Source organism: Sorex araneus, chromosome 7 (assembly GCF_027595985.1).
Source record: "Sorex araneus isolate mSorAra2 chromosome 7, mSorAra2.pri, whole genome shotgun sequence".
In the NCBI taxonomy this organism is placed as follows: Eukaryota; Metazoa; Chordata; class Mammalia; order Eulipotyphla; family Soricidae; genus Sorex; species Sorex araneus.
The window spans coordinates 30,399,681-30,417,880 of NC_073308.1; the positions used below are offsets into that span (position 1 = coordinate 30,399,681).

The following is an 18,200-nucleotide window of genomic DNA, read 5'->3' on the forward strand; positions in this document are numbered from 1 at the left end:
CCATTTTCTTTTCCCCAAGAATTGCTTTAGCTATTCGTGCAGGCTTATTGTTCCATATGAATTTCAGGAGCGCTTGCTCCATCTCTTTGAAGAATGACAAGGGTATCCCTATAGGGATCGCATTGAATTTGTACAATGCTTTGGGGAGAATTGCCATTTTGACAATATTAATTCTTCCAATCCATGAGCAGAGGATATTTTTCCATTTCCTCATGTCTTCTTTTATTTCCTGAAGTAGCATTTTGTAGTTTTCATTATAAAAGTCCTTTACCTCCTTAATTAAGCTGATTCCGAGGTATTTGATTTTCTGAGGCACAATTGTGAACGGGATAGCTTTTATCATGTCGCTTTCTTCTCTCTCACTATTTGCATATTAGAAAGCCATGGACTTTTGGGTATTGATTTTATAGCCTACAACTTTACTATACGAGTCTATTGTTTCTAGGAGTTTCTTGGTAGAGGTTTTAGGGTTTTCTAAGTATAATATCATTATCATCAGCGAATAGTGAGATCTTGATTTCTTCCTTTCCTACCTGAATGCCCTTAATATCTTTTTCTTGCCTAATCGCTATTGCAAGTACTTCCAGTACTATATTGACCAGAAGAGGAAAGAGTGGGCATCCTTGTCTTGTCACTGTTCTCAGAGGGAAGGGTCTTAATTTTTCCCCATTGAGGACAATGCTTGCCGTAGGCTTGTGGTAGATGGCTTTGACTATATTGAGGAAGGTCCCTTCTATACCCATTTTGGCTAGTGTTTTCATCATAAACGGATGCTGGATCTTGTCAAATGCTGTCTCTGCATGTATTGATATAATTATATGATTTTTATCTTTTCTTTTGTTGATATGATGGATTATGTTGATTGATTTCCGAATGTTAAACCATCCTTGCATCCCCGGGATGAATCCCACTTGGTCGTGGTGTATGATCTTTTTGATGAGTTGTTGAATGCTGTTTGCTAATATTTTGTTGAGAATCTTCGCATCTGTGTTCGTCAGGCATATTGGTCTGTAGTTTTCTTTTTTTGTGGTGTCCTTGTTTGCTTTTGGTATTAGGGATATGTGAGCCTCATAGAAACTGTTTGGGAGGGTTTTTGTTTCTTCAATTTCCTGGTAAATCTTGAGAAGTACTGGCAATAGGTCCTCTTTAAATGTTTGGAAAAATTCACTAGTGAATCCGTCTCGGCCTGGGCTTTTGTTTTTGGGAAGACTTTTGATTACCATTTTAATTTCCTTGATGTTAATAGGACTATTCAGGAACTCCAGGTCTTCTTGGTTCAGCCTTGGGATATTATAGGAATCCAGAAATTTATCCATTTCTTCTAGGTTCTCTTGTTTTGTGGCATACAGATTTTCAAAGTAGTCTCTGAGGATCTTTTGAATTTCATTGGTTTCTGTTGTGATGTCCCCCTTTTCATTTCTGATTCGACTTATAAGTGTTCTCTCTCTCTCTTTCTTTGTGAGCCTTGCTAGTGGTTTATCAATCTTATTAATTTTCTCAAAGAACCAGCTCTTGGTTTCATTGATCTTTCAAATTGTCTTTTGGGATTCCATGTCGTAAATTTCTGCTCTAAGTTTTATTATCTCTTTCCTTCTGCCTGGTTTGGGCTCCTTTTGTTGGTCCTTTTCTAAGGTCTTGAGCTGTGAAGTCAAGTTATTTATGCGGGCCCTTTCTTCCTTCCTGAGATATGCTTGCAGAGCTATAAATTTTCCCCTTAAAACGGCTTTAGCTGCGTCCCACAGGTTCTGGTAGCTCGTGTCTTCATTCTCATTTGTTTCCAGGTACCATTTGATTTCCTCCTTGATTTCCTTCCTGACCCACTCATTGTTCAACATCGTGCTATTTAATTTCCAGGTGTGTGATTTAATTTTCTGCATCTGTCCATGATTAACTTCTATTTTCAATGCATCATGGTCTGAAAAAATAGCTAGTACAATGTCTATTTTGTTGATTCTGTTGAGGTATGTTGTGTGGCCCAGCGCATGGTCTATTCTGGAAAATGTTCCATGTGCACTGGAAAAGAATGTGTATTCCCTTTCTTTTGGATATAGAGCCCTGTATAGATCTATTAGCCCTCTCTCTTCTATTTCTTCCTTCAAAGCCATTATTTCCTTGGTGAGTTTTAATCTTCTTGATCTGTCCAGAGGTGATAGGGCAGTGTTGAAGTCTCCAACTACTATTGTGTTGCCCACAATGTCCTTCTTAAGGTCTGTTAGCAGCTGTTGTAGGTATTTAGCTGGTCCCTCATTGGGTGCATACACGTTTAGGAGTGTGATTTCTTCCTGCTGTACATATCCCTTGATTAATAAAAAGTGTCCTTCAATATCCCTTCTAATCTTTTTCAACCTGAAGTCTATTTTGTCTGATACTAGTAAAGCCACCCCAGCTTTTTTAAGGGAGTTGTTTGCTTGCAGAATTGTTTTCCATCCTTTGACTTTGAGTCTGCGTTTGTTCTGGCTATTCAGATGTGTTTCTTGCAGGCAGCAGAATGCTGGGTTGAGTCTCTGAATCCATTTTGCCAGTCTGTGTCTCTTAATTGGTGAATTAAGACCATTGACATTGAGAGAGATTATTGTCATAGGGTTTTCTGCCATCTTTGTGTAAATATTTGTTGTGCTTGTAGCGGTTTGTCTTGTCTTATAGTAGCCCCTTTAGACCTTCTTTTAGGTTTGGTTTAGAGTCTAAGAAGTTCCTGAGTTGTTGTTTATCCCCAAAATAGTGTATAATTCCTTCGAGTTTGAATTAGAGTTTGGCTGGATAAAGTATTATTGGTGAAGCATTCATCTCATTGAGTTTTTTTCACTATATCCCACCACTGCCTTCGAGCTTAAAGGGTTTCCTCCGATAGGTCTGCTGTGAACCTAAGGGGTGCTCCATTGTATGTGATTTCCTTCTTCGACCTTGTGCCTTGCAGTAATGTGTCTCTATCTGTTACGTCCATCATCCTAACTATGATATGTCTTGGAGTTTTTCTGTTAGGGTCTCTTTTAGCTGGTACCCTTCTGGCTCCTTGAATCTGGATGTCTGCATTGTCCAGCTCTGGGAACTTTTCAGCAATGATTTTTTTGACTGTGGCTTTTTCATTGGGGTTGGTTCCCTGTGGTTCTGGTAGTCCAATGATTCTAATGTTGTTCCTCTTGAATTTATCCCCTAGGACTCTAATTCTCCCTAGAGCTATTTTAAGGTCTCTCCCCATTGATTGTTGTTGCCTATAGGCTTCCTGGAGCTGATCTTCAAGCTCACTGATTCTGTCTTATGCTGCAGTCATTCTATTGTTGAGGGCACCCACTGAGTTTTTTAATTCATGTACGGAATCCTTGATTTGTGACATTTCCTTCTGTAGGTTTTTTCTTTCTGTTCTCATTTCTTCCCGTAATTTCTCAGCTGTCTGTTGTATCATTTCTATGAGGTCTGCCTTTAATGTAACGAATACCTTGTCAAACTTTCGATTGAGTTGATTGAACATCTTGAGGATTTCAGCTCTGAATTCTTTATCGGAGAGCTCTAGTTTGTAGGTAAGGTCTAGTGATGCATCAAGACTCTTTTCTTCGTCCTCCCCTTGTGGTGGGGATTTTCGCTGTTTCTTCATATTGCTGTGGTAGTATGGCAAAGAGGCCTTGAAGTTCACCTCTGGTTGTGAAAAAGAATTCTGAATGGGTTGGTCAGTGGTGATCAATTTCTTCTGTACTCCCTCTAGAAGATGTCCCTCTCTGTTCCTCTATTATTTATGTGAAAGTTCAAGCAATACTTTTTGAGAGTGAGGTCCGTTAGGTTTGGCTTGAATAGCTGCTTCTACTCATTGGTAGTTTTTGAAATTTGGAATTAGCTAGGAACTCATTTAGGAAGTATTTTGAGGCCCTCGAAGATGATAATCAGGGATATAGGTGATGAATATTGAGAAGTACCAAATAATTGCTTGGTATTTGAAAAAAAATAACTGTGGCCACCGATCCGGAGGAGGCCACGCCCACTTTGTTGAAGCCACGCCCACTTTTGTTGAGGCCACACCCACTAACACAATGTGCCGGGGTGACCTCAGGGGGTGGGGAGGTGCAGGCGCAGATGGGATGGCGCCTGTTCACTCCACTAACCTGAAAAGGGGAGCAGAGCAGTGGACTGGCGCTGGAAGGTGATGAGGGTCTAGATGGGCGTTGAGCAGAAAGGGTGGAGCCAGGGTCTGAGGAAGACGGCACGGAGCGGGGGGAGGTGCAGGTGCAGATGTGATGGGGCCCGTTCCCTCCATTAACCTGAAAAAAGGAGCGGAGCAGTGGGCCCTCAGCCAGGTTTTTATATTATTTTCCTACATTGTCCCAATTTTTTACACTATAAGGTACATTTGTTAAGATGGTTAATTCCTATTGTGTTTCCCTTTTTCTGTTATTTATTGGTTAGGAAAGAATTTATAGTTTCTCCTATATACATTATGATATATACATTCTCATATCTATATACATATGTAGATCTGTACATTCTTAGCTACAAGTTTTTGCTCAGATTAACATCTGGCTACATGCTAGGAGGCTGATTTGAGGACCTATATGTGAACCTTCTATGTGATGTCGTCTCAGCTCCTGAGTTGTGGTTTAGTATTAAATAAAATTTGGTTATTGAGCAAAAGCACAAAACGTTTGCTTTGCAGTCTGCCGACCTGGGTTCAATCCCAATACCACATCCAGTGCTTGGAGTTCATGAGGAGTGATTCCTGAGTGTAGATCCAGGAGAAAGCCCTGAGCACTGCCACTTGTGGTTCCCAAACCAGATATTAATTAAATAAAAAGAAACTCAAATTGTTAAGTGTTAAAACTACATATTAAATTTCATTATCAGTTAATAAAATCAACAAATTTCAAAGTTAGGTAAATATAGAGTCATTATTTCCTTTTTTTTTCTTTTTTTAAATTTATTTTATTCTTTAATTAGTGAATCACCATGAGGGTACAGATACAGATTCACACATGTTAGAACTTATTTTTTTCTCATAAAATGTTCACACACAAATCCTTCCACCAGTGCCCGTTCTCCATCATCAATAAACCCAGTATCCTTCCCCCCCATCACATCTCTCCCCACTCCACTCTGCCTCTGTGGCAGGATAATCCCTTTTGATCTCTCTCTCTCCAATTAGGTGTTGTGGTTTGCAATAGGGGTATTGAGTGGCCATTGTGTTCAGTCTCTAGTCTACTTTCAGCACACATCTCGCTTCCCGGGCAGGAACTACAACCACATTTTACTTGGTGTTCCCTTCTCTATCTGAGATGACTTTTCCAGCAGCATATGAGACCAGCTTCCAAGCCATGGAGACAACCTCTTGGTACTTATTTCTACTATTCTTGGATATTAGTCTCCTACTCTGTTATTTTATATTCCACAGATGAGTGCAATCTTTCTATGTCTGTCTCTCTGTTTCTGATTCATTTCACTTAGCATGATACTTTCCATGTTGTTGCATTTATATGTAAAGTTCATGACTTCATGTTTACTAACGGCTGCATACTATTCTATTGTATAGATGTACCAGAGTTTCTTTAACCAGTCATCTGTTCTTGGGCACTCGGGTTTTTTTGAGATTCTGGCTGTTGTAAGCAGTGCTGCGATGAACATATAAATGCAGATGTCACTTCGACTATACTTTTTTGCTTCTCCGGGGTATATACCCAGCAGTGGTATTGCTGGGTCAAATGGGAGCTCAACCTCTAGTTCTTTGAGAATCGTCCATACTGTTTTCCAAAAGGGCTGAACTAGCCGGCATTCCCACCAGCAGTGTAGAAGGGTCCCTTTCTCCCCACATCCTCTCCAACAGCGTTTGTTTTTGTTCATTTGGATGTGTGCCAGTCTCTGTGGTGTGAGGTGGTATCTCATGGTTGTTTTGATCTGAATCTCCCTGATGATTAGTGATGTAGCGCACTTTATCATGTGCCTTTTGGCCATTCGTATTTCTTCCTTGGGAAAGTTTCTGTTCATATCTTCACCCCATTATCTGAGGGGGTTGGATGTTTTCTTCTTGTAGAGTTCAACCAGTGCCTTATATACCCTTGATATCAATCCCTTATCTGATGACTATTGGGTGAATATCCTTTCCCATTCTGTAGACTGTTTTTGGATTCTGGTCACTGTGTCTTTTGCAGTGCAGGAGCTTCTTAGTTTAATGTAGTCCCATTTGTTTATCTCTGTTTCCTCTTTGTTGTTCAGTTGCGTGTCATCTTTGAAGAAACTGTTAGCTTCAATATCATGGTGGGTTTTGCCAACCTTGTCTTCAATGTACCTTATAGTTTGAAGTCTGATGTTGAGGTCCTTAATCCATTTTGGTCTGATTTTTGTGCATGGTGTCAGGGCGAGGATTAAACCCATTCTTTTGCATGTGGTTGTCCAGTTGTGCCAGCACCATTTGTTAAAGAGGCTTTCCTTGCTCCATTTCACATTTCTTGCTCCTTTATCAAAGATTAGATGGTCATACATTGGGGGTTGTGTGTAGGGATATTCCACCCTGTTCCACTGGTCTGAGGCTCTGCCTTTGTTCCAGTACCATGCTGCTTTGATTATTACCGCTTTATAGTAAAGTTTGAGGTTGGGGAGGGTGATGCCTCCCATCATCATTTTCCCAAGAATTGTTTTAGCAATCCATGGGTGTTTGTTGTTCCATATGAATTTCTGGATTGCTTGATCCATTTCTTTGAAGAATGTCATGGGTATCCTTATAGGGATCGTGTTGAATCTGTACAATGCTTTTGGGAGTATTGCCATTTTGACAATGTTGATTCTCCCTAACCATGAGCAGGGTATATGTTTCCATTTCCTTACATCCTCTTTTTTTTCATGGAGTAGTGTCTTGTAGTTTTCTTTGTAGAGGTCTTTTACTTCCTTAGTTAAGCTGATTCCAAGGTACTTGATTTTCTGGGGCACAATTGTGACTGGGATTGCTTTTTTTAATGTCCCTTTCCTCTGTCTCATTGTTTGCAAATAGGAATGCCATGGATTTTTGGGTATTGATTTTATAGCTTGCAACCTTACTGTACAAGTCTATTGTTTCTAAGAGTTTCTTAGTAGAGGATTTTGGCTTCTCTATATATAGTATCATATCTTCTGCAAATAGTGAGAGTTTGATTTCTTCCTTTCCTATCTGGATGCCCTTGGTATATTTTTGTTGTCTATCACCTATCGAAAGTACTTTAGGACTATATTGAACACAAGTGGTGAGAGTGGGCATCCTTGTCTTGTGCCTGATCTTAGAGGAGAGGCCCTTAGTTTTTCCTCATTGAGGAAAATGCTTGCCATAGGCTTATGGTAGATGACTTCGACTATCTTGAAGAAAGTTCCTCCAAAACCCATTTTGGTGAGGGTTTTCATCATGAATGGATGTTGGATCTTGTCAAATGATTTCTCTGCATAAATTGTTATATTCGTATGGTTTTTATCCTTACTTTTGTTTATATGATGGATTATGTTGATTGATTTCCGAATGTTAAACCATCCTTGCATCCCTGTGATGAATCCCATTTGGTCATGGTGTATGATCTTTTTGTTGAGTTGTTGGATCCTATTTGCTAATATTTTGTTGAGGATCTTTGCATCGGTGTTCATCAGGGATATTGGTCTATAATTTTCTTTCTTAGTGGTGTCTTTGTTTGCTTTTGGTATTAGGGAGATATGTGCCTCATAGAAACTGTTTGGGAGAGTTCCTGATTTTTCAATTTCCTGGAAAAGCTTGAGTAGTATTGGCAACTAATCTTTTTTAAATGTTTGGATGAATTCGCCAGTGAATCTATCTCTACCCGGGCTTTTGTTTTTGGGGAGACTTTTGATTACAGTTTCAATTTCCTTGATATTAATGGGACTATTCAGGAAGTCCAAGTCTTCTTGTTTCAGTCTTGGGAGATTGTAGGAGTCAAGGAATTCATCCATTTCTTTTTGGTTCTATTGTTTTGTGGCATATAGATTTTCAAAGTAGTATCTGATAATCTTTTGAATTTCTGTTGTGATGCCCCCTTTTTCATTTCTGATTCAGTTTATTAGTGTTATCTCTCGCTCTTTCTTTGTGAGTCTTGCTAGCGGTTTATCACTCTTGTTTATTTTCTCAAAGAACCAGCTCTTGCTTTCACTGACCTTTCAGATTGTTTTCTGGGTTTCCATGTCATTAATTTCTGCTCTAATTTTTATCATTTCCTTCCTTCGTTCTGGTTTAGCTTCCTTTTTCTGGCCCTTTTCTAAGGCCTTGAGCTGTGAAGTCAAGCTAAGCTATCTGTATAGGCCCTTTCTTCCAGCCTAAGGAACGCTTGCAGAGCAATAAAATTTCCCCTTAACACAGCTTTAGCTGCATCCCATAGGTTTTGGTAGCTCCTGTCTTCATTTTCATTTGTTTCAAGGTATCTCTTGATTTCTTCCTGATTTCCTTCCTGACTCACTCATTGTTCAACACTGAGCTGTTTACTTTCCAGGTGTTTGCTTTGATTCTCTGTGTCTGTGTTTGATTAGCTTCTATCTTCAGCACATCATGGTCTCAGAAGGTTGTTGATGCAATTTCTATTTTTCCGATTCTATTGAGGTATGTTTTGTGGCCCAGTACATGGTCTATTTTAGAAAATGTTCCATGTGCACTGGTAAAGAATGTGCATTCTTTCTTTTTTGGGTGTAAAGCCCTGTATAGGTCTATTCGGCCTCTCTCTTCTATTTTTTTCCTGCAGTTTCAGTATTTCCTTGGTGAGTTTTATTCTTGTCGATCTATTCAGAGGTGATAAGGCAGTGTTGAAGTCTCCGACTGCTATTGTGTTGCTAGCAATGTCCTCCTTAAAGTCTGTTAAAACTTGTTTTAAGTATTTAGCTCATTGCTTATTAGGTGCGTATAAATTTAAGAGTGTGATTTCTTCCTGTTGTACATATCCCTTGATAAATAGGAAGTGACCTTCGCTGTCCCTTCTAATCTTTTTCAACCTGAAATCTATGTTATTGGAAACTAGTATAGCCACCCCAGCTTTTTTGAGGGAGTTGTTTGCTTGCGGGATAGTTTTCCATCCTTTGACTTTGAGTCTGTGTTTGCTCTGACTGTTCAGGTGTGTTTCCTGTAGGCAGCAGAATGTTGGGTTTTGTTTCTGAATCCATTTTGCCACTCTTTGTCTTTTAATTGGTGCATTTAGGCCATTGACATTGAGAGAGATTATTGTCATGGGACTTTGTGTCATCTTTCTGTGGGGTTTGTTTTTCTTGTAGGATTTTTCCTGTAGCCCTTTAGTCCTTCTTTTAAGCTTGGTTTTGAGTCCATGAAATTCCTTATTGTTGTTTATCCATGAAATTGTGTATGGTTCCTTCGAGTTTGAGTGAGAGCTTAGCCGGATAAAGTATTCTTGGTGAGGCGTTCATTTCATTGAGTTTTTACACTATATCCCACCACTGTCTTCTGGTTTGGAGGATTTCCTCTGATAAGTCTGCTGTGAATCTAAGGGGTGCTCCTTTGTATGTGATTTCTTTTTTTGACCTTGCTGCTTGCAGTATTGTATCCCTATCCATGGCATCCATCATTCTGACTAAGATATGTCTTGGTGTCTTTTTATTAGGGTCCCTTCTAGCTGGCACCCTTCTGGCTCCTAGGATCTGAACATCTGCCTTATCCAGCTCTGGGAAGTTTTCAGCAATGATTTCTTTAACTGTGGCTTTCTCATTAGGGTTGCCTCCCTGTCCTTCTGGAACTCCAATTATTCTTATGTTATTCCTCTTGGCATCATCCCCTAGGTCTCTGATTCGCTTTAGAGCAATTTTAAAATCTTTTCCTATTGTTTGTTGTAGCCTTTGGGATTTCTGTTGCTTATCTTCAAGGTCACTAATTCTCTCTTCAGCTGCAGCCATTCTACTGTTGAGGGCTCCAACTGTGTTTTTAATTTTGTCTACAGTGTCTTTTATTCGTGACATTTCTGAATGTAGCCTTCCTATTTCTGCTCTCATTTCTTGCCGTAATTTCTTCGCTGACTGCTCCACCGTTTCTTTAAGTTCGATGAAAATTCTCAGAATTTCTTCTCTGAATTCTTTATCATAGAGATCACATTTGTGGGAAACTCCTGCAGAGGTTTCTGGACTCTTTTCTTCATCTTCTCCTTGCTGTGGGGATTTGTGCTGTTTCTTCATGCTCTCACGGTTGTATGGAGGTGGGACCTTCCAGTTCACTAAAGCTAATCTCTCTTTTCCTGAGTTTTCGATATTTTGGTGCAATTGGAGTAGGCTAGTGGTTAATTTAGTCTTTTGTGTTTGAGGTAACTGGGGAGATCTCCACAGAGTAAGTTAATGGGGATTGTGATGTCTCTCCATTATACTAGTAAAGAGGAAAATAACTGAGGCCAAGTAAGCGGCCACCGCTCCTGGCGACCACGCCCACCGAAGAGGGGCCACGCCCACTAGCAAAGAGGCCACGTCCCTTTTGCTACTGGACACTGGCTGGAGATCGGTCTGGGAGCTGCTGGAGCAGTGAGCAGGCAGGGAAGGTAGGGGAGGGAGAGGGCTCATTATTTTTTTTTTCAGGACTTCCTTGTGGAACTCCACCTCAGATTTCCCATGGTATACCTCAGTTACACAACGGAGATGGTTACCAATACGGAGAAGAAGTTATGTACAGCTGCGCTGACGGTTATAGAATTGATGGATCTGCAATCTCAACATGTTTAGGAGGAAAATGGTCCAGTCCACCAGAATGCATAGGTATAGTGTACTATATTCTTCTAAGGCTGACAGATATCTTTAATTCAGAACTTAGATACTACAAATATTAATCTAAGTAGTAATTCTAAAATTTATAAAACTATCTCTGAGAAGTTCTTGAAATTGGTAGAAGTATTTTCCCCAGGGATAAAAATTGACAACGTGAGCTAAATTATGACATTTTCACATCACCTTTGTTACGATTTCAACATCCTCCCTCTCCAATACACATTTTACTTTACAGTGAGGTACACAGTTACAAAGGTGTTCGCAATTGGTTTTCAGTCATACACTGGTCCAACACTCACCCCTCTACCAGTGTACATTTCCCACCACCAAGGTCCCCAGTTTTCCTCTTCCTTTCTTCCACCCCCACTGTGTCTATGGCAAGCACTTTTCTTCTTTCTCTCTCTTTCTCTTTTTCTCTTTCTCTCTTTGTCTTTCTCTCTTTCTTTTTCACCCTGTCTCCAATCCTCTTTCTTTTTTTTTCTTTTTTTTTTTCTTTTTGGGTCACACCTGGCGATGCACAGGGGTTACTCCTGGCTCTGCACTCAGGAATTACCCCTGGCCGTGCTCAGGGGACCATATGGGATGCTGGGATTTGAACCTGGGTCGGCCGCGTGCAAGGCAAACGCCCTACCCGCTGTGCTATCTCTCCAGCCCCTCCAATCCTCTTTCTAATATTTGTACTTCTAATATAACATTTGTACTTCTAATATACATTTGCCATTTGATGTTCTTTTCTTAAATAGTTCATCAAATTTAGTAGTATGCACATTTCTATGATTTCTTTATTAAAAAATATTAATAAGTATTTTATTAAAGCTAACAGATTATCACAGACAGTATACACATACACATGCATATACACACATGTTTTGGTGATGATCTATGTTGGCAGAAAAGAATTTGAATATAAGAAGTATGACCTCAATAACACATGTATTCATACATATTTAGGTCTTCAATATCACCATATCCATGTTGTACTTTGGATAAATGTGTAACAAATCATTTGATACAGTTAAGTCAGTATGTTGGTTTTTTGGAAATTATAATAAAAATTATAATTATGGACTGGAGTGATAGCACAGCGAGTAAGGCGTTTGCCTTGCAAGCGACTGACCCGGGTTCGATTCCTTCATCCCTCTCAGAGAGCCCAGCAGGCTATCGAGAGTATCCTGCCCGCATGGCAGAGCCTGGCAAGCTACCCGTGGTGTATTCACTATGCCAAAAATAATAAGAACAATTCTCACAATGGAGAAGTTACTGGTGCTCACTAGAGCAAATTGATGAACAATGGGACAACAGTGCTACAGTGCTACTACTAATAATTATATTAGACTATTAGACATATATGTTTTGAATGCTTCTATTATTCTAGGATTTAACTAAAGGACATTATGGGTATTCTCTTGACATATTTCCTAAATATCTCCAAGTACATTGTTTGAATCCTCTCGTCATCCTTTTCCTTCAAGTTTGTCTTCTAAATTGTGTTCATTGCTGTTGTCCCTAAGGTATGTGCTTTAAATTATGGTTCACTAAAAGACTGATTACAAACCAAATTCTGATGTCAATAAATTCATTATAATATTTCTTATAATCTATTTATTTAAAATTTATATAGTTAATAACATGAATTTGATTAGACCAAAGGGGAACAAAGAGAAATTCTTATTACTCACTTTCCTTAAAGAGTCTATTAACTATCTGTGAAGGATAGAAGACAAAAATTGAAATAGGGGCTGTGGCCCTTTGACACATACAAGCTTGCCTGCAGGAGGGGCAGATCTGTGGCCAGGACTGTATCTTGGACAGCAAACTAGGAGTAGTCCCTGGGCGTGACACCAATTCCAAAATATTAAAGAAAAAGAAAAAGATTTGAACCACAGAATTGATTTGATTAGCTATGTTGCTCGCCAGCCCCCTGAAGTTTGGATTTTTAATCTCCTTAAACTATGATTCAAATTCCATTTGTAGATTTTATACTTAGCCATTGCACTGTAGGTTCTTTTTGCTTTCCCTATAGAAAGTGTTGCTTGTAGTCCTCCACCCAGGGTTGAACATGGTATCATACAAAATGAGATGGTGAGGTATCCATCTGGTGTGCAGGTGCGTTATGAATGTGAAAAGCCTTTTAAACTCTATGGAGACACAGCAGAAGTGCAGTGTTTAGATGGCAAATGGACAACACCTCCTCAATGTAAAGGTAGTGTATCTGACTTGCGCTTTGCTATTATCCAACATATTTTGGGATAATAGCAGCAAATAATAAAATATGCTAGGGTAATATGTAGTGATAGCACAGCCATAGGTCGTTCCCCTTTCATGAGGTCGACCTGTGTTCGAATCCTCCGCCCCTCTAGGAGAGCCCGGCAAGCTACCTAGAATATCGCGCCCGCACGGCAGAGCATGGCAAGCTACTTGTGGCATATTGGATATGCCAAAAACAGTAACAATAAGTCTCTCAACGAGAGACGTTACTGTTGCCCGCTTAAACAAATCGAGCAACCAGATGACAGTGACAGTGATACATACTGGAGCGATAGCACAGTGGGTAGGGCATTTGCCTTGTACGCGGCTGACCTGGGTTCGATTCCCCCGCCCCTCTTGGAGAGCCTGGCAAGCTACTGAGAGTATCCCGCCTGCACAGCAGAACCTGACAAGCTCCCCATGGTGTATTCGATATACCCAAAATGGTAACAATAAGTCTGATAATTATGGGATGTTACTGTCGTCCGCTTGAGCAAATCGATGAACGAGACAACAGTACTACAGTGCTACAGACATACAAGCATATGTGGGAAATCCTATGACATATTTTAACAAAATGAGTATGTTGAAAATCAAATTATCTTTATGAAATAATAGCTGATTTTTAGGAAATATTTTATCTGAGTAATAGAAAATTAGTACCAGACTTAAGGTCTCAGGCTCTTATTTCCTGAGTTAAATAAAAAGGTATTAAAATTGCTGAAGTGTGGGGCTGGGGAGACAGAGAGTGGTAGGGTCCCTGCCTTGCACATGGCTCACTCAGATTTGCAACCTGGAACCCAAGGGTCACCAAAGCTTGCATGCTCAGGTGATCCCTGAGCACAGAGCCAGCAGTCAGTCCTGAGCATGATGGGTGTCTTTTCCCAACTAAAACAAACAAATAAGTAAAGTGAATAGGATTTAGGTGTATTTGGAGTCTAAACACTTCACTTGGAGGCATAGACTAGGCAGAGAGTCATCCTAGAAAGTATAATGAAGTGGGACTTCTCCAGTACATGGATTACATTTAAAGACATGCTGTCATGCTGAGCTCATGGAGGAAATTAATAGATCTATAGAGAAGTCTGAGATCTAGGTCATGGGGCACTCCTGAATTGAGTGTCCAGGAAATCAGGAGAGCCAATGAAGAAATTAGGACATAGGCCACTTCTAGCTTTTCAAGATAACTTTTCCTGGTACATATACGTTTCCAAGCCCTTTCTTTGAATCCACTTATGTTTTTAAGTGTGAAGAATTCCTTGAATATGGAACACAGATAGATCTTGTCTTTGTGTCCTCCTTGCCAGTTTTAGCCCATTTCTGATCATACTAGACTTTTTATCAGTAATTACTGCTATTAGAGGCTGGGTTACTCATTATCAGGTGAGTTTCTTATTCTTTTGTTTCTCTTTCTTTTTTGTTATCTTCCATGTGGGTTTCTGGAACACTTCTTTCTGGCTTCTTGGTCAGGCTGAGGGGCCTCAGGCATGTCTGTGGGGCAGAATTATGTTAAAGGCACATATCTAAAACACAGAGCCAGCCAGGCTGTCAGCAGGAGATCCAAGCCACAGAAACCAAATTTTAACATGTGTCTGTCCAGGATACAGAATTGTGGGAGGGAATGTGGGGACACTCGGAGAAGGAAGGTGACATTGGTGGTGGGATTGATGTTAGAACACTGTATTCCTGACACTCTACTCTGAATTATTTGTAAATCAGTGTGTCTCAATTAAAAATCATGAATCACAAATCATGAAATCCCGTTGATAGTCGATTTCTCGAGCAGGCTCAGTAACCTCTCCATTCGTCCTATCCCTGAGATTTTTGAAGCCTCTCTCCATGCTGTCTTCCCAAGGATGTTGCACTGGAGGCTCTTTAAGGATCAGGGGAATGAGATCCTGCTTGTTAAGGGCTTTAGCATATGAATACACCATGGGAAGCTTGCAAGGCTGTCTTGTCCCATGTGGGCAGGAAACTCTCAGAGGCTTGCTAGTTTCTTCCACTGGGAGAAATAGGTTACAATACCACTGGAATCTAGCCACAACCTTGCTTGAGGCCCCTCTCCACACATTTGGACAGTCCTCATGCATGAAGGTACAAATAAAAATAAATTGGAATAATCAATAGCAGTAAAATTTTAGATATCCCATGCAAACTGCAGTGTATTTTTTATGAAAACCAGATACTTCATTTTATTCTGTGAAATTGGATTATCTCTTAGATGTGCCAATCTTTGAGTAGTGTATGAAGTATTCACCTTCAAAGGCTTAGATTGATGATCACCGTTCATTACAGTTTAAGTAGGATGGTTTAGGTCCTTCCCCCACGTCTTGGTCTCATTCTTTTACCTACTTGTGGCGTGACTTCACCCGTTTATCCCGTATCTCCCAGTGTCCAAAGACCAGTTCCTGTCCCCCATCACACTTGATCTAGTCTGACTTCTGGGTTTGAGCGCAGTGACTAGAGCCTGACACCTGTATCTTCATGCTGGTGACAGCAGCTCTGTCTCCTTTCACTGGGGTCTTGCATCTCCTCAGCTCTTTGACCCATGAGTTTGCTTTGTTCTTGGGTCCTGTGCCACTTTCCTGCCACCCACCCAGTCATAGAGGAGGGGTCAAAGAGGCTGGTACCAGCCATAAACCCTCTGATGTCACATTGTTTTGCACTCCCCTAACCATTTTCATTTTTTATTTCACTGAATTACTTCTACTTCAGTGGTAAAAACTTAAAAGACCAACTAAATTTTAAGGAGAAGATTTCACCACATAATCACGAGATGATGTGGTGCCCTTCACCTTTCCTCCACTTCCACTATAAGAGATGTTTTTTGTCCTGCACAATTGGTATATAAATTTTTTTTTTCTGCCTTTTAGGCCATACCTGAGAGACTGGGGGGGACCATATAGCACGCTGGGGATTGAACCTGGGTCAGCTGTGTGCAAGGCAAACACCCTGCCCTCTATACTATCACTCCAGTCCTTGAAAAAATACTTGTAATAGTAGAGTCTCTAAAGCAAACATATTCGCTAATGCTCTATCTGCTTTTATGCAGGCTGAAAGGAAACAGTTATAAGCATGACAATTTATAAATTGAAAGTTCTTCATTGAATCTTTTCCATCATGTAAAATTATGACACTTTACATTATGTACGTTATAGTTTGACCCATTTATTTTTTATCCTAAACATTTGTTCTTTCTCTCCTAGTATATGTAATGGATATTACATGAAATCAGTAAGTTTCAATAAACCAAATATTTTTTTCAGACGCTGTAGGAAAGTGTAGTCCCCCTCCACCTATAGCAAATGGAGATACTATTTCACAGCAACTTAAGGAATATGCTCCAGAATCAAGAGTTGATTACCAATGCCAATCTTATTATAGACTCGAAGGACACAGGACTATAGTATGCCGCAATGGGCAGTGGTCAGAACCACCCAAATGCATAAGTAAGTATTTTAATATGCCTGGGGCTGGAGCGATAGTACAGTGGGTAGGACGTTTACCTTACATGTGGCCGATTTGGGTATGATTCCCAGCATCCCATATGGTCTCCTGAACAATGCTAGGAGTAATTCCTGAGTGCAATGCCAGGAATAACCCCTGTGCATTGCCAGGTGTGACCCAAAAAACTAAAAAAGAAAGTATTTTATTTTAATTATTTTTTTAAATTATTTTAATATGCCGAAGGAGTCAAGGAAAATGATTGGCTGTAAATGAAAATTTGATGTTTCGAAAAAAAAGTTCACAGATTCACAAAATCTTACTGAATACATAACTACAAAATATGAATATAAAAAAATAAAATTTGAATACTTGTTTGAAGCACAACAGTGAAACTTCTTTTAACATGGGCTCTTAATATGATAAATGGCATTAGGAAACTTTCATTATAAATCTTAATTTCACACTTTAAACGTTTTAAATTCACATGATGGGTTGTCAATATTTTGGTTTGTCAAAAGTTTGGTATTAAATTCTTGGATGAGTGTAGGAAACTCAGCTTGAAAGTCTGACGTTTGTGAGTAGTATTTGTGTACTATTTAAAGTTTATAATTTTTCCTTTTCAGGTCCCTGTGTAATATCAGAAGACATCTTAAATGAACATAATATAACGTTCCGATGGGTGGATACAAAGAAACTTTATACTGAGTCAGGGGACTTTGTTGAATTTGACTGTAAACGGGGATATCGTAGAACGTCACCAGATGAAACATTTCGAACAACCTGTCATGATGGAAAATTAGCATATCCCACTTGTGCTTTAAATTAATATTTAAAGAAATATTAATTTTAAAAATAAATTAATATTTTAAATTAATATTTCTAGTGCAATCAGAAACTTAAAATATATACATTTGTTCTGAATATTCATTTACAATTCATTCTTCTCAACTCATTCTTAATGTTTAAACTTTATTCGTAGTTAGAAAGCTAGGTACACATCATGTGGCTGATGCAGTTTTAATCTGAGAGACCCATAATTACTTTTTAAAGGTAACACATTGAAAGTTTGTAAAAAATAATGTATGTATCCTATTTGTAAAATGTCTATGTTTTGAAATTTGATGTAGAGTCTTTTCTGCCTACTTCCTCCTGTCATTCTGCTAATATTGTTTCACCTCTTTCTAGAACTTTCAGGGATTTCTGAGACTCTATTTCAAAGAAACTGTAGAAATATTCATGCTTTCAAAATACTGCCAATTACAAACACTTATAACTCGGGATAAATTAAATGTCTATGCTAAGAACAAAATATAACTACGTCACAATTCTTCATTTGTGACTAGATTCCAATTCCAAAATCATGCAATAATCTTCACACTTTTGTTGATACATGACTAAATTGCAATTTTAAAATAATGCTGATGATTAGAAGAGTGGGAAAGAGCCTGTGATACAAGAGTTAGGAATCATATGTAACAATTGAAATTTCATAGAAGCAGATTGTTGTAGTCATTATGAAAAGTCATAATTCATGAAAATGAAAAGTCTCTTCTAGTATTCTCTCTTGGGTACTTACTAAAAGGGGACAAACACTAAGTCGAACAATATAAACATTGCCATGTTCAAAGTATCATTATGTACAAGAGTGGACTGGGGAAAACAGAAGTTTCCACAGACATGTGATTGGATAAGGAACATCACGATCACTATAGCCCGTTAAACACCAATTTCTCAGGCGGGCCCAGTAGCATCTCATTTCGTCCTTTCCCTGAGATCTTAGAAGTCCATCTGGACTTGGCCATCCCAACGATGTTGCACTG

The 18,200-nt window shown here is 39.3% G+C and overlaps 1 protein-coding gene across 1 annotated transcript in view; it reads left to right on the top strand.

Annotated features, from left to right (window-relative positions):
• The window catches only part of LOC129406439 (complement factor H-like), an 85,548-nt gene extending 68,342 nt beyond the window's left edge, over positions 1 to 17,206 (top strand). Inside the window, 4 exon segments of the mRNA XM_055144203.1 lie at positions 10,501 to 10,677; positions 12,710 to 12,889; positions 16,200 to 16,382; positions 17,004 to 17,206. Of these exon segments, the coding sequence (XP_055000178.1) occupies positions 10,501 to 10,677; positions 12,710 to 12,889; positions 16,200 to 16,382; positions 17,004 to 17,206 (743 nt within the window).
• The last annotated feature ends 994 nt before the right edge of the window (positions 17,207 to 18,200 follow it).